This window comes from Amyelois transitella, chromosome 31 (assembly GCF_032362555.1).
Source record: "Amyelois transitella isolate CPQ chromosome 31, ilAmyTran1.1, whole genome shotgun sequence".
Classification (NCBI taxonomy): Eukaryota; Metazoa; Arthropoda; class Insecta; order Lepidoptera; family Pyralidae; genus Amyelois; species Amyelois transitella.
In genome coordinates, this window is record NC_083534.1 from 1819396 (window position 1) to 1836079 (window position 16684).

Consider the following 16684-nt stretch of genomic DNA (forward strand, 5'->3'; position numbering starts at 1 on the left):
AGAGAGAATATAAAAGGTATTTATGAATCAGCTATAGAAGGTAGGGTCGAAAGAGGACGTCCGAGAAGAACATACCGTGACCATATTGGCGATGTTCTTCAGAAAGGACATGTGCGTAGTACTCGGAATAGGCGAGCATGTATACCTATACTTTATTTCAAAAACTTACACATAGTTTACAATATAAACTGGCTAAGGTTTAGGTACAGCATGAGATTTGAACTTATCAAACTATGTTCCAGAGTAATTAAACTCTGCCACTTAAACTAGGGTACCTAAACCTGTTACATAAGTGACAGTGTTCGGTCACAAGGATATTGGTATTTGTATGTTTGGATAGCGAGTGTGCCGTGTGGTTTTTTATGTATCTGGTAGAGAATAGGTATAACGTATATGAGCATGCTTGTGTTTATATTAAATATGTGTGTATTTGCATAAGTTTATGTGTACCTACATGTTTCTGTTTGGATGATGTGGATGTATGTGAGTGCGTGTATGAATGCATGGATGTAAGTGAGGCAAAGGTGCAGGGATTGTGGCAGGTGGCGTTCAGTGGTCTCTGCCTACCCCCATGGGAATAAGGCGTGACATTATGTATGTATGTATGTAATTTTGACCCATAGACGACTAAGCCCTATAGACACCGCATTGCACGCACCCGCACGCGCCAAACATTAGACGCCTCGTTCATATGTAAGCGCCACGCCCGCCCCCGAGCTTTTTAGTACAAAATTAAGCCTGCAAAAATATATTTATATTTGTGTTATACCGCTTACCTTGAAATACCCAATCACAGAGCTCGATGTTCACCGGCGCCCCCCTGGCTATTGGGGATTACATTCTAATATTAAATATATTTGATGCGTAGTCTATAGGGCTTAATCGTCTATGTTTTGACCTAATGACTATAACAAATAATATAATTATGTAATAAATTGTAACTTGTCATTTAAAATAATATATATAAATAAATATATACGGGACAAACTACACTGATTGAGTTAGCCTCGAAGTAAGTTCGAAACTTGTGTTACGAGATACTAACTCAACGATACTATATTTTATAATAAATACTTGTATAGATAAACATCCAAGACCCAGGCCAATCAGAAAAAGTTCTTTTCTCATCATGCCCTGACCGGGATTCGAACCCGGGACCTCCGGTGTCACAGACAAGCGTACTACCGCTGAGCCACAGAGGCCGCATTTCAGGATCATGAAGACAATGAAGGCATTAATTGGACGTCAGACATAACTTTACCTGTGTAGCGGCCGTTCAGCCTCCATGGACAATCCACTTTTTGACTTAACATTTTAGATGACTAAAACCGACTGACAGACTGGGAAAAAAAGGACAATCGACTTGAACACTAAGGAGACGACCATAAGACGACGAGACGACAAGACGTATCTTGAACGGGAAAATTCTTTTTTTATTTTATTCAGACTAGACAAAGACCCTAACAGACCCTCGGCCCGTTCAAGTGGTCCTTCGAGCCATACGCAATCACACCCATGGTTGAAACTAGATCCGGTAAAATGACATCGGAAGAGATACGGGCTAGCGCTACCGCCGACCTGACCGGGCCGGGCCGACAGTCCGCCCACGGCAGCCGCGCACCGTCTCCTTGTCCGTCCATACGATCCGACACGACAAACCAGACGATTGTAAAGGCACGACGACGACGCCTTATCGACCTTCAATTGGAAGCGGCTGAAGAACATGCTCTGATCGAGAAGCGCCTTTTGGAGCAGAGGTTAGCTATACAACAACAAGCTATAGCCGAAGAAGATGACAATGTATCGATAGCCTCACGTCCACGGCCGCGGACGTCGATAGCAGGTACACATGTTTTACCTCCCAATACGACACATGAAACTTGTCCAACTGTAAATAGTCTTGTACATACTGTAAATAAATTGCTGAGTAGACAGACTTCAGCAAAAGACCTACCCCTGTTTTCGGGAGAGCCTGAGGAATGGCCCTTATTTTATAGTCAGTTTATGTCCTCGACGAAGTTATGTGGCTATAGCGACGACGAAAACATCGCTAGATTAGCACGTTGCCTGAAAGGCCGTGCCAGAGACGCTGTATCGGCATTATTAGTTTCCGCAACGAATCTCAAAATTATTATAAGTACCCTTAAGTTAAGATTTGGACGACCAGATTTAATTGTTGAAAATTTATAGGAAAAAATACGGCTTATGCGTGACGTCAGACATGACGACGTCAACCATTTAATAGAGTTTGCGACTGCTGTACAGAATGTCACAGCTACTATGAAAATGACCGAAGAGGTTGGGCATTTACAAATCCATCTTTGATACGTACCATCATAAACAAATTACCATCTATTTTGAAATATCAGTGGAGTATGCATGCTGCGAGTTTGGGAGTTAAATCGATCACCCTGTCCCACGTATCTGAATGGCTGATGACGACCGCCAATGCCGCTACCTACATCGCTCCACTGATCACTAAGCCGCCGACCCCGAATATTTCGAAGCCGCAAATCAAGTCCGAACTAAAATATAAGACAGTCGCGACGTCTATGACAGAGCCTTCATCACTGACACCAAGATGTGTATTTTGCAGTGGTAAGCATTTTGTAAATAATTGTACAGATTTTAAAGCCTTGACCATAGATGACCGTTAGAAGCTCGCAACGGAAAAGAAACTATGTTTTTCCTGTTCGTCTGAGCGCCACCAGCTGAAAGCCTGTAAGAGGAAGACGAAGTGCACGATGCCCGACTGCACACGAGCACATCACACACTCTTGCACGCTGCTCCGCGACCTGAGACCGCTGTTGAAGACATTGTCAGGACGGTCAATACGTGCACACAAAAGAATCATGTGCTGCTAAAGGTTGTTCCAGTTGTGGTTTCCGGAGGAAAAGGCGATGTCTCTACGTTCGCTCTCCTAGACGAAGGGTCGGCAGTGACCCTGATGAGCTCGTCGTTGCTGGAGAGGGCCGACATCACGGGACCTACGTCGAGCCTACGTATCCGCGGCGTGACTGGAATGACTACTACGGAGGCAGACTCGAAGACGGTCTCTTTTAAAATTCGTGGACTGAACGAGAAAAATGTATTTAATGTAAATAAGGCGCGTTCTGTACATAATTTAAATTTGTCTGTAAATAGTTTTTTGTATAAAAATATTGTAAATAAAAATCCATACTTGACAGACTATGCGACAAATTATGACATACGACCTGACAAGGTTGAACTTCTTATAGGACAAGACAACATTGACCTAATTATAACTAGACAAGTTATACAAAAACATAAGACTGGACCGACGGTATCCAAGACTGACTTAGGATACGTTATACATGGCAATGTGGGACTTGGTGGACTACCAAACGACTTGACTGTCCTACACGTCTGCCGATGTGAATCAGACTTACATGACTTGGTTAAACGTTCTTTTTCTACAGAATCATTCGGCGTAAAGCAGTCTGATGACTTTTCCCTTTCTCGGGAGGATCAGCGGGCGCTGAATATTACGCACGCCATTCTATTATGCAGGGATCGCGGCGGGCTAGCGACGATGTAATGACGTTTCGCGGGCTCATTGCCACTCGTCGCATCGCAGCGATAGTATCGCCGTGTGGAGACGGTTTCATAGAGAGTGTATAGAAATACGTGGCACGACGATAATATCGTCGCGATTCTCTCGGTCGTGGAGTCAGCGCCTAAGGGTTCATACAGACGAACTGCAAGTTGTAAACGTCAGAGTCTACTTCAGCCGTCGCCATCTGTCGACGGCAGCCGACGACGCGTCGGCGGCAGCAGTCAATACGTCGACGGCTGCCGCCGACAGGTGGCGATGTTTGCGGTTCTTGCGTGTTTCGTCCGCCATTTTGTCAGTCGACTGCAAATAGACGGAGAGTGCGCAAGCGTCACGCATCCACAAAATGAGCTACCTTAGGGCTCAAACACATAAACACGTTACGACGACGCAACGTACAACGATGCGGCGTCGTTTCACGATACGACGTCGCATCGTGGAAATCTACGTCACGACGTCGTAACGTACCGATGCACGATACGACGTCGTGACGTTAGAAACTCACGTTGCAATCCTGCGCAGTTGTATTCAAAATTCAAAGATGACGGATGTCATTGAAGTCGATCATTTAATTACCCTAGTCGAGCAGCGTCCCGTACTATGGGACAAAACATCTGAAGAATACAAGAATAAAAATTCAAAAACAACAGCATGGAAAGAGGTGTGCGAAAATTTATTTCCTGGTTTTCAAGAATTATGCAATCAAGAAAAAACAAAATATGGTAAGTAATATCCTATATTTTATTTAGTTGCCAACTAAGAGCTCCCACATCACTATTAGGCTGCAGTTAGACGACGCGAAAAAATTCTTGCGGCCGCCGCGCGGCGACCGCGCGGTGGCCGCGTACTAACTGTTCAGTTATAGCAAATTTATGTTTTATTATCTAGGACGTAAAGTTGAAATTAATTTTGAGTAACTAACTGCGCGGTGACCGCGCGGCGTTCGCTCCTCGATCACACGGCGGCCGCGCGGCCGTCTCGCTCGAATCACTCGAATGTTCTCGATGTACGCCCCGCGCCGGCGTCCCCGCATTCTCCTTTCATTGGACTTGCGTAGACATCGTGACGCGCGGACATCGTGATTTCGAAGATGGATGAACTGAGTATCAATCCTGAGACATTGATATCTTTAGTGGAAGAAAGAAATATCCTTTGGGATAAAACAAGCGAATCCTATAAGGATAAACGTCAAACACTAAAAGCCTGGCATGACCTATGTTCAATTATAAAAGAAGATTTCAATGACCTTCCAATTGGGGAAAAAAACACATACGGTAAGTTTTCCATCTTTTATTTGGTAATTAAAAAATTGTGAACATTCATCATCATCATAAATCGCAAAAAAATATTATTTGAGTTAAGTTTAAAATTGTTTTTTAACTGTGATATTCTTGCAATAAACGAGTGATTTGATAATTTTGAGTATCTATATATATTTGTTTTGCCATGGTACACTGCCCTGAGGAGAAACAAAATATTCAGCAAAATTTTGACGAACATTGTCTGCTATTAAAGGATCTGCATATTCTGATCGTGACAGTGTCTGTAGTTCAAAGCCTGAATCGACAATTAAATTACCTATGCCCTGTTCTTTATGTATGAAGTTTTGTAATAAACAACAGGTTTTTACAATGTCGACTGTGAGCTCCAAAGATACATTTGAAGGCCGATGGAGGATCCTCCATTTATTGGCCATTATGCCGAAAGCGCATTCCACATAACGTCTTGCTCTAGTAAGACGATAATTAAATATTGACATTGTTTCATTGAGTTCTCGACCACTAAATGGTCTCAGTACATTTTTGTGCAACGCGAATGCTTCATCCGCGACAAATACGTACGGTAATTGAAAATTAGTCTCTGGAATCAGAGCAGGCTGTGGTAAGTTAAGTGTATTGTTCAGCAGTCTCTTCCAAAAGACAGTTTCTTTAAAAACACTTGAATCGCAGTCCTTGCCATATGCACCAATATCTACAAATATAAAATTATAATTGGTGTCAACGACTGCCATTAATACAATAGAAAAAAAGTGTTTGTAATTTAAGAACATTGATCCAGATTTTGTAGGTTTAATTATTCTGATATGCTTCCCATCCACAGCACCTAGGCAGTGGGGAAAATTTGCAATAACAGCAAAGTCTTCAGCAATATTCAGCCATTCATTTTCTGATGGTATTTTCATATATATGTTTACTAGTTCTGACCATATACAGTTACACACTTCTTTAATGATAAACGATAATGTTGTTTTTCCAATTCTAAATGCGTATCTTAAATCGGCAAACGTGTGACCTGTTGCCAAGTACCTGTAAATATATAAAATGATATTAAGGAACTTATTTCAAGCAATTAATTATACTAATAGTATTAATATTAATTAACATGTTTCCTGATAATGAAACATAAAGAGGAATCATGCGAATTAAAAATAACTATATTTTTTAATGTGAATATTATTTTTAAATTCCAGGTAAAAAAGTTATTCAGAAATGGAAAAATATGCGAGATGGGTGGATGAAATGCGAAAAGAAAATGAGGGAAAACAAATCTGGATCTGCAACAAAAAAAGTTCATAAGTACCCATACTATGATAATATGTTGTTTTTAAAGAAAATATACAACCCCCGCGAAACTAATTCAAATTTTAAGAATTCTGAGCCAGGAAAAAGTAAACCAAATACGAAAAATAAAGAATTGAGTGATGTGGATGCAAAATTCATGAAGTTTATGGACTCTGTTGAAAAAGAAGAAGACAGTCGTATGATGTCGTTCTTTAAAGGAATTTTACCAACTGTTGAACAATTCAATGATGAAGATACTGTTGAGTTTCAGTACCAGGTGATGTCTATTGTGAGAAATATAAAAGCTAAAAACCAACAGCTCCAGAATGCTGGTTCGAAAAGGCCTTACTTTACTCCACCACCCGAGACTACGTATCGTCGAGAAGGCGAAAATGTATCATACGAAAGCACCTATCAGTATGGTTACACTACTGCTGCTGGATCTGGACGTCCGACAACACAACAATCATCTTATTCTGAAGAGTCCGAATCTACCGTAGGTGGAGAGCAATACAATTTTGCCAGTCCATCCAATTCAAGTATCGACGATTTAGATTTTACAAATATATAGTCTGCCTTACAAATTTATATATATAATGATTAATAAATACCACTTGACCAAGTAATTGTTATTATTTATTTACTTACCGCAATGTCACTGCTAATCTTTCTGTGGGGGTAATACTGTCCCGCATGTTAGTGTTCTGGTGCTTCAATTTATCATGTATGAAGTTGAGTAGTTTATCAAATGTTTTAACATCCATTCGGAAATAATCTGCGAATTCTTTTTCATCTTCTCGCAATTGGTTGTATAGCGTATGAAATTCACCAAACTCTTCTCGCCGTGCTAAAATAGGATGAATCCAAAATTTTCTACAATTCTTTTTTTCTTTCTTTTTGCTTTGTCGGTACAAGTAATATGCAATCATAATTTTATTCTTCTTAGTCAAATAGCTCATAACGAACACGTGTGAATTTTAAGAAAGACCAAGATCAACTGGAAATGGTTCGGGTTCGCAGTGGCGTGGCCACCAGGCCTGACCGCGCGGCCGCCGCGCGGTCACCATACTTTCGTCGCGCGGCCGACACGCTGTAACATTCCGCGTCATATAAACGCGCCCTAAGACTGCTGGAAAATGATTTATCAAATCAAAGTAGAAACGAGGCTTCTAGAAATGAGAATAAGTCTGATGACTACTACTTTTTTATGAGTTTACTTCCACAAATGGAAAAATTCACGCCCTTTCAAAAGTTTAGAGTAAGACAAAAAATTAATCAAGCTCTTCTAGATGAGTTAAGTGTAAATGAAAGCACGTACCCTTCTAATGAATCATATATGTATGGGTATAGTACTCAACAATAGAGGTATATCAATCTTATAATGAAAATACTGTCAATAAATAACAAAACTGTGATTTAAATAGTTAACTAATCGTCGTACAGATGAGAACTTTAATTTTAGAGAGAAGATTTAGTTTTAAGATTAGCGTGGAATTATTATACTGACCACTAAGTATATCGACCTTGTAATAAAAATACTGTAAATGAGTGAGAAAACTGTGATTGTAGAAATAATTAATCGTAGTACAAACGAAAACTGTGATTTTAAAAATAAATGACAAACTGTTATGTTACTTATTTCATACGAAACGTTTTTATATTATATTTTTCGTCAAAGATAAATAATTAAGGCTGATTAGTGTGTAGTAGGTATTTAATTAAAATTATTGTATCTGGGAACTTAATACCGATGCCAAACTATTTACTAAATTAGTAGGTACAACACTTCCTTTTTGAAACTATCAATAAATACAATTACAAATTACAATTTCGTTGTTTTACTTACCCAAGCGTTATGTATAATTTTTCTGCTGGAGATATACCTCTAAAACTTTTTGGATTAATTCCAGACTGTAAATCACTCTTGATAGTTTCTAGAATATAGTCAAAAGTTTCTACACTCATTCTGGTGTAGTCGTAGAATTTATCGGGATTTTGTCTCTGTTCTTCATAATTTCGATAAAACTCGCCATTTATTTTCCTTGCCTTATAGTAGGGATCCACTTCTTCTTTTGCCCACAATAAATCGAGCGTTAGGAATACATTTGAATCAAAAAGATGTTGTCGCCGATTTTCAGACATTTCGTTTGCGAATGTCGACAACACAACCACGAACACATCACTACACCGCTACAGTACCGCGCGATCTGCCCGCTGGTTTCGAGAACAGGTATGCGTTGCCCGCCCCTCTCCCGCGCCGCCGCCGCCGCCGCCCCGCTGCCCGCAAAATTCGAGACCGAGGCCTTAGGGCTCCCACACATAAACACGATACGACGTCGCGTCGTACAACGATGCGGCGTCGTTTCACGATACGACATCGTGTCGTGGAAATCTACGATGAGCATCGTAAAAAAACACGACATCGTAACGTAATGTGCCATGCACGATATACGGCACGGTGCCGTTGGTGTTTTAGTTCATTCCGAAAAATGGACCGCACTAGACGCATTCTGCTTCTGCTGTTAATAAGAAGACGAAGAAAGAAAAGACAGATACTCAGAAGATATTGGATCCACCCATTTCTTTCAAACATGAATAACGGGAGTCATTTTATAAAGAAGTACAATGCCTTAAAAATAGACCACAACAAGTTTTTTGATTACTTTAGAATGAGTGTATCAAGTTTCGAAGAATTACTTCATCGAATAACGCCACATATAGCAGGAAAATATGGCAGAGGCAGACCACCCATCGAACCTCTCGAGATGCTGGGATTAACTGTAAGGTAAATGAAACAACAACTTTTTCATATTTTTTCATTTCACAAATCAACGACACTAAACAACAATTTTTGAAAATTAAGTTATTAATAAAGAATGCTTCACCTCAAATTAACAGATATTAAATCAACTTAAACATTATTTTAAATCAACAAAGGAATCCAAAGGTGTAAAACCTTTGGATTCCTTTTTTTAAGAAAAGTCGTAAAGCGATAGGGGTGATGCTATTGGTTCACGTGATGTATTCGAATAATCATTAGATACGCTCTCATCGCTTTGGACTTGCTGGGCAGCTGGTGACAGTGCTGCTTCTCGGGTAGACTGTGTTGAACTTCCGGCTGTTTGGTAACCACCGTGGTAAGAACTTTGCCATGAACTTTGGGGTCTTTGTGATTCATAGTTACCCTGGTACGAAGATGGACAATTGCTCTGAGAATAATATATAGAGGTACGTTGCTGTGATTGTTCGTATAGATCCGTTAAAATATTTAAGACTCGACTTTGGAAAATTAACGTTTGATGATCATTTAGTTTATTTAAAGATGGCAATATCGCTTTAAAAAAAGATAAATGTCTGTTTTCGGGCTCTTCTAATTTTGCCATAATCTCTTCTTCAAATGTATCGACATTTCTCCTTTTTCGTGATGACTGGGGTAGAGATGGACTTTTAAATTTTCTTTTTGGACTTTCCTTTTGTGTGTCCTGATTGTTTATTTCTAGATCTATTATACTATCATCGGTTTCGTTTTGATCGTTTCTTTTTAAAAAAAGGAGCTGTTTATATAAATGATATTCTTTAAGTTTGCTAGCGCCTGCTCCAGATTTATTTATTTCTTTAAGTTTTTTTACGTACTTGGCATAGTTATCTTTAATACCAGTCCATTTCTTTAACACAGCATTACCTGAAACAACAGTATTTTATGTTTAGACATGCATAAATAAATAAATAAATAATACATTCACTCGCACACACACGCACACACACGCACCACACTGATACACATATACACATGCATACCTTCACATTTCACATTTATTTATGTATACACTTTTAATTTGAAGTGTGGGTTATGCCTATACTACAAATTATTTCATTTATTTATTTCTTTATTTTATTTCAGGTTTTTGGCATCAGGAAACACTTTTCAAGACATGCATTTAAACTGCTATCGTGGAGCGTCTACTATTGCTAAAACTGTAAAAATAGTCTGTGGAGTTATATGGAAGCATCTTTTGATCGAAAATATACCGAAAATAACTACTAAGCGGCTAACAAAAATTGCTGAGAAGTTTGCCAAGAGTGCCAACTTTCCTAATTGCATAGGCGCACTTGACGGGAAACATGTTCGTATTTGGAGTCCCAAACATGGCGGATCGCTTTTTTATAATTACAAAAATTACCATTCTGTATTGTTGTTGGCTCTCGTAGATTCTAAATACAGATTTATATATGTTGATATTGGAGCATATGGCAAGGAATGTGACTCAACCGTTTACAATAATTCAAAATTGAATGAATTACTTTTAAAAGGACAACTTCCTTTACCAACGCCAAAGCCTTTACCAGGCTCCCAAACGCCTGTTCCTTTTGTTTTTATTGCAGACGAAGGCTTACCGTTAACAAATAATATAATGCGCCCATACCCGGGAAAACATTTGACGATACAACAAAGAGTTTTTAATTATCGTTTGAGCCGAGCAAGAAGATTTGTAGAATGTGCTTTCGGTATCCTGGCTAACAGGTGGAGGGTATTTCATCGACCATTAAATGTTTCTTTAGATCTTTGCACAAATATCATAAAAGCAAGCTGTGTTTTACATAATTTCATTCTAAACCGTGAAGTAACCGAAACATTTGAAGATATGATAATTGATGATTCTTTTATTGAACTACAACAATCCACACCGGAGGGTAGAACAAGAACAAGAGCTACCGACATAAGAAATGAATTTTGTGATTACTTTAATAGTGATGTGGGAGCTCTTAGTTGGCAACTAAATAAAATATAGGATATTACTTACCATATTTTGTTTTTTCTTGATTGCATAATTCTTGAAAACCAGGAAATAAATTTTCGCACACCTCTTTCCATGCTGTTGTTTTTGAATTTTTATTCTTGTATTCTTCAGATGTTTTGTCCCATAGTACGGGACGCTGCTCGACTAGGGTAATTAAATGATCGACTTCAATGACATCCGTCATCTTTGAATTTTGAATACAACTGCGCAGGATTGCAACGTGAGTTTCTAACGTCACGACGTCGTATCGTGCATCGGTACGTTACGACGTCGTGACGTAGATTTCCACGATGCGACGTCGTATCGTGAAACGACGCCGCATCGTTGTACGTTGCGTCGTCGTAACGTGTTTATGTGTTTGAGCCCTTAGGATACGTTATACATGGCAATATGGGACTTGGTGGACTACCAAACGACTTGACTGTCCTACACGTCTGCCGATGTGAATCAGACTTACATGACTTGGTTAAACGTTCTTTTTCTACAGAATCATTCGGCGTAAAGCAGTCTGATGACTTTTCCCTTTCTCGGGAGGATCAGCGGGCGCTGAATATTATGGAACGGACTACGAGACTATTGCCTGAAGATTGGCGGGAAACGGGTCTGCATTGGAAATCTGAGGAGTTCCAGCTATCTGATAGCCTTCCACAAGCGAAAGTCCGATGGAAGGGTGGCGTTGAGATAAAAATGGTGGGAGCGTTTAGTAAGGACCAGCCTTAAGGCCTACGCAGACCGGGACGGAATGGCAAGGGATTTTAATTTTTACTAATGGACATTCAACCGTACTGTTACAGAAATACGACATAAATTGCTATGCTTTAAAATGATGCCGTGGCATTGAAAGGGATTTAATCGAAAAGACACGCCACAGGCTCCCGTGGCGGGATGCCGCGGCATACTGCGGTAGGCAACGGCATGACACGGACTCCGGCGCTCGTCACAGGCTCCCGTGGCGGGATGCCGCGGCATACTGCGGTAGGCAACGGCATGACACGGACTCCAGCGCTCGTAGTAATATACTGCGGGGTGCGGCGGTGGGGGTAGAGAAGCGGGGAATGCACACCATTGACCATCCATTTGCGCCCGCGTCTTTGACGACTGTGTACCTACGTGTTTTTTTCGGAGACCAGTTTTTTACGTTTTTTATTCCAACATGGAGGAAAAATTAATAACATTAGTTCAAGCCTATGATTATTTATATAATATGTCATCAAAACATTATATGAACACTCAAATGAAGAACAATGCGTGGAGAATAATTGGGACAGAAATGAATAAAACAGGTAAATATTTTTGCAATATAATTATATTTTAATACTTCACACGGTATTAATGTCTATTTACAATATCGTTTTGCCATGGAATCGAGCCCTCATCAGAGTTAAAGTAATCTTTAAACATCTCCCGTACTGTCGTACCATCTAATGCATTGTTCATATTATTATCGTTTTCTAAATTAATGCTTACACTTGCTATACTTTGACTTTCTGTGCTTGTACCACCTATGATGAAATTGTGTAAGCAAGTACATGCTAAAATGATATTATCAATATATTTTGGTTGAACCTGAATTCCTTTTTGACATAATTCGAAACGTTCTTGAAGTATACCAAATGCATTTTCGACGATACGCCTGGCTCTACTCAAACGATAATTGTATATTTTCATTGCTTCATCTGTCAATCGGTCGCTACTAAATGGTCTCATAATGTTTGTGGTTAACGGAAAAGCCTCGTCTGCTATAAAAACATAGGGCAACTCAAGATCTGTCCTCGGTAAACGTTTTTTTGGGGGAATATCGAGGGCATTAGAAGTCAATTTTTTTCCAAATATTGAGTTTTGCATTATACCTCCATCACTATTTCGTCCATATGATCCTACATCTGCAATCACAAATTTATAATTTGCATCCACAACCGCTAGTAGCACGATACTAAAAAACTTTTTATAGTTCATGTAGAGACTTCCACTATTGCGAGGTGCCCTTATCCTAAAATGTTTACCATCTATTGCACCGATGCAGTTCGGGAAATTCCATTTTTCATCAAATTCCATCGCGATTCGCGTCCATTTTTCCCTTGTTGGTTTTGGCATAACACTAGGCCTTAGGACATTCCAAATGACTTGGCAAGTTTCATGTACTATAGAGCGCACTGTACTAAACCCCATACGATAGCTGTAACCTAGAGACTTGAAGCTACTTCCCGTGATCAAAAATCTGAAAGATAATATAAAGAGGGGTAAGTGAGGCAGAGTGAAAGACAGGGTACAGTTAAACAAAGTCAATTAAATAATACGATATATTTATTTATATATAATTATGAATTCCTCACGATATTTTCCTTCACCGTAAAGCCAGTGGTAATTTTTACTTAGAAAAAAAATTAGCTCAATATAATCCCATAAACATAGCTGGTGCTAACCTAGTCACCTAGTCACTATCTAAGGCCTTTTCCCATTACCTACTTATTCTGATTCTATACCATTTTACCTGCTTATGTTTTGTTTTAGGTGAAGAATGTCAGAAAATATGGAGTAATATACGTAATAATTTTAGGAAAGCTCTGAATAACAGAAAAACAAAGAGTGGTGACCCGTACACAAAGCGACGCCCTATCAAGTTTGAAAAAGAGCTGGAGTTTTTGAAAAAATTCATTCAGCACAGAAAACAAACCTCGAATTTGGACTCCTCTTCAGAGGATACGCAGACTTCTTTTGCAGAATCCGCTGTCGTTGATAGCGATGAACGTTCAGTTTCGCGAATGACCAATGATTCACACCATTCCTCAATAATACCAGAACCTACAACAACTGCTGAAATACTAAATAAATATATTGAATCGAAAAAGGAGGTGGACGCCATTGATTCGTTCTTTCAAACAATGGCTGCCACAGTAAAAAAGCTACCAAAAAGAGAGCAGGTCCGAATAAAGAGACAAATATTTAATATGGTAACTGACGCCGAATTAAACTACATAGAGGGAACTCCAGCTCCAACATCTGAAGATGTCTCTACCAATTTGCAACATCAACGACCATGCCGTACCGCTTTTACTTCAAGATCTGGCTGTGGAACCGCGGCAGGCTTGGGCTATGAAGCTGTATCAGGATCTGGCTATGAAACCACCTCAAGATCTGGCTATGAAACCACCTCAAGATCTGGCTATGAAGCAGCTTCGGGGTCTGACTTTGGAACCGCCTCAGGCTCCGGTTATGAAGCAGCTTCGGGGTCTGGCTTTGGAACTGCCTCAGGCTCTGGTTATGAAGCAGCTTCGGGGTCTGGCTTTGGAACTGCCTCAGGCTCTGGTTATGAAGCAGCTTCGGGGTCTGGCTTTGGAACCGCCTCAGGTTCTGGCTATGAACCTGCTTCACGGTCTGGTTATGAAACCGCCTCGGGCCCTGGCTATGAAGCTGCTTCAGGGTCTGGCTACAAAACTGCAGTTTCTGAATACGAAACTAATCTAAAGTAGTAGGTACTCTAAATTAAGTAAAAAGAAATAAAGATCCAGGAATTATCAGTGAGAAGATTTATCAGTGCAAAAACATAAAAATCGTTATTATGTGTCTACAATTCATGATTGTATTTGGCAAAAAAAATTGTTTTTTTAATTAAATAAAAGAAGAAAATATTAAACTTATACAATCATTTAACTGCCCACCTCAAACACAAGGATAATCTTTGATCGGCTTCAATGGGGTTGCGAAAATTGGTCCTCTGTTTTTCGATATATGGTCGACATATATTCAACAGTGCTTGAAATTTCTCATAATCCATTCTATGATAGTCATAAAATTTTTGCACGTCGTATTTTAAGTCATTAAATAAATTATTGAATTCACCCTTTGATTCCCTTTCTTTCCATAAATTATCAACCCAAAATCTTCTTCTATTCCTGTTATTAGCCTGTGCACTTTCTTCTTCATCTGCAATAATCGATATCAACACTAAATCCCAATCTACCATTGTAAAACTGAGGCACACCAACACTCAATCAAACGCAACTGAAGACTGCAGGCAGCAGGAGTCGCTGAGGCGTGCTTTGTCATGCCGCGGCACCCCGGGGCATGCCGGGGCATGCCGTGGCAAAGTGCTGGAATGCCGCGGCACGCCGTGGCATGCCGTGGTAAAATGCTGGTATGCCGCGGTATCTAAGCAGCCGGTGTGCGCTGACTCACGGCAAAATCCCTTGCCATGACGTCCCGGTCTGCGTAGGCCCTTATGATGACCCTTAAGACTACGAATCCGACTGACCAAACTTTATTACGGTGCTGACTGAGACTGAATTTATGATTAAGAGCTCATTCACACGAAGACGAATCGTGATTTTTCACGAATCGTGTTTTTTCACGATTCGTTATTTTTTTTGACGGGAGCAATGCTTTTTATATACCCATGTTCACACGCTTCACGAATCGTGAAAAAAGACGTAGACGGATACGTCGGTCACTACGGTCATTAGAATGACGATTCGTTAAGAGCTAGTTCAGACACGGCGGATTCCGCGCGGTTTCAAACAGCGCGGTTGAACCGCGCGGATCCTAATTACATTAGCGCCTTACAAATCGTTCATACCTGTCCGCACGGATTGACAATCCGCGCGGCTCCCGCCACTCAACCGCTAGAAAATGAATTCGCGCGGTCGCCGCTCGGTTTTATTTAGGGCCCTTACGCACTAGCGGCTAACCGCGGGGGCGGCTAACCGCGCGGCTAGCCGCTTTTCCAGTTTAATATGCAACCGCTTATGATCGTACGCACTAAACCGCCACAAAATTTCAACCGCGGCGGTTGAATGGAGGGCCGCGGCCCGCTTCGCGGCTAGCCGCCATCTTGTGTATACGCACTGGCGGTTAGTTTGCGGCGAGCCGCCGGTGAAGTATGCACGTGTTTTGAGTTGCGCAGCCATGAACTTCGACACAGAGAAATTCATTGTTGAAATTCAACAACGAGAAGCTATTTGGAATTGTGAAGGAGCAGTTTATAAGAATAGAGATTTAAAACGGAAACAGTGGGAAGAATTAGTAGATATTTTTGGAAAAGAAGAGATGACAACAGAGGCAAAAAAAAGTCTTGGTAAGTATTTATTATTATTGTTACATATTTTTAAACGAAACTAAACATACTTTAAACATCTTAGAACATAATAAATAGGTCTATTTTCAGTTAAATCATATTTCTTTGCCATTCTAATTTCCCATCAGTCATAAAATATTCGGCAAACAATTCTCTGTATCTCAACGCAGTTTTATTGTTCCTTCTTAACCCTTCCTGTGTTACATTTTCTGGCAAAGGGCAACTGAGTGAGTCGTCGAAACAATAGCCATCTCGATCTCTTACAAAATTATGTAAGACACAAGTAGCTTTTATGATATCTTTTGCTAGAGTGAATTGAACATTTAGAGGTCTATGAAATATACGCCACTTGTTTGCATAAATTCCAAAACTGCATTCTACATATCTTCTTGCTCTAGAAAGCCTGTAATTGAACGTTCTTTTGGTTTCATCCAAATCTTTTTTTGCGTATGGGCGCATTAAATTCGTAGATAACGCAAATGCCTCGTCGCCTACAAATACGTATGGGATACATGTCTCGCTGCTTTGTGAAATCGGTTGTGGCTCTGGAATATCCAATTGGTTTTTTTGCATTTTTTCATAGAAAACCGAATTTTGAAATATTGACGAGTCACTGAATTTACCAAAAGCTCCAATATCAACCATAACAAATTTATAATTACTGTCGCATATTGCTAA

General features: G+C 40.0%; 7 protein-coding genes across 9 annotated transcripts in view; 3 read left to right on the top strand and 4 right to left on the bottom strand.

Moving 5' to 3' along the window:
• LOC106137502 (uncharacterized) overlaps positions 1-3931 on the bottom strand; it is a 55030-nt gene extending 51099 nt beyond the window's left edge. Inside the window, exon 1 of the mRNA XM_060953358.1 lies at positions 1262-3931. Coding sequence (XP_060809341.1) covers positions 1262-1287 — 26 coding nt within the window. The 5' untranslated portion in view covers positions 1288-3931. The remainder of the gene's footprint in view (positions 1-1261) is intronic.
• Positions 3932-4665: 734 nt separating this feature from the next.
• On the top strand, positions 4666-6991 carry LOC106131498 (uncharacterized). The gene is made up of 2 exons (XM_013330611.2): positions 4666-4849; positions 6046-6991. The coding sequence occupies exons 1-2, from the start codon at positions 4666-4668 to the stop codon at positions 6705-6707; spliced, it is 846 nt and encodes a 281-aa protein (XP_013186065.1). The 3' UTR covers positions 6708-6991.
• Positions 4845-8389, bottom strand: LOC106131497 (uncharacterized). Its single transcript, XM_013330610.2, has 2 exons — positions 6785-8389; positions 4845-5881 (listed from the first exon to the last, which is right to left on the bottom strand). Exons 1-2 carry the CDS (start codon positions 7093-7095, stop codon positions 5002-5004), a joined length of 1191 nt encoding a protein of 396 aa, XP_013186064.1. The 5' UTR covers positions 7096-8389; the 3' UTR covers positions 4845-5001.
• Positions 8390-8441: 52 nt separating this feature from the next.
• On the top strand, positions 8442-10945 carry LOC106139496 (uncharacterized). The gene is made up of 2 exons (XM_013340956.2): positions 8442-8921; positions 10038-10945. The coding sequence occupies exons 1-2, from the start codon at positions 8488-8490 to the stop codon at positions 10924-10926; spliced, it is 1323 nt and encodes a 440-aa protein (XP_013196410.2). The 5' UTR covers positions 8442-8487; the 3' UTR covers positions 10927-10945.
• LOC106139495 (uncharacterized) lies at positions 8950-11119 on the bottom strand. The gene is made up of 2 exons (XM_013340955.2): positions 10939-11119; positions 8950-9818 (listed from the first exon to the last, which is right to left on the bottom strand). The coding sequence occupies exons 1-2, from the start codon at positions 11117-11119 to the stop codon at positions 9109-9111; spliced, it is 891 nt and encodes a 296-aa protein (XP_013196409.1). The 3' UTR covers positions 8950-9108.
• Positions 11120-11698: 579 nt separating this feature from the next.
• Positions 11699-14405, top strand: LOC132903896 (uncharacterized). The gene is made up of 2 exons (XM_060953375.1): positions 11699-12218; positions 13447-14405. The coding sequence occupies exons 1-2, from the start codon at positions 12089-12091 to the stop codon at positions 14403-14405; spliced, it is 1089 nt and encodes a 362-aa protein (XP_060809358.1). The 5' UTR covers positions 11699-12088.
• LOC132903892 (uncharacterized) lies at positions 12224-15151 on the bottom strand. Of its 3 annotated transcripts, none has more exons than XM_060953371.1 (3): positions 14595-15151; positions 12939-13153; positions 12224-12818 (listed from the first exon to the last, which is right to left on the bottom strand). In XM_060953371.1, exons 1-3 carry the CDS (start codon positions 14897-14899, stop codon positions 12265-12267), a joined length of 1074 nt encoding a protein of 357 aa, XP_060809354.1. In that variant the 5' UTR covers positions 14900-15151; the 3' UTR covers positions 12224-12264. The 3 variants fall into 3 exon arrangements, 2 of the variants coding, with proteins under 2 accessions (XP_060809354.1, XP_060809353.1); XR_009657512.1 differs by lacking the exon at positions 14595-15151 and adding an exon at positions 13610-13744 and having other exon boundaries at positions 12681-12818; XM_060953370.1 differs by having other exon boundaries at positions 12224-13153.
• Between the last annotated feature and the right edge of the window lie 1533 nt (positions 15152-16684).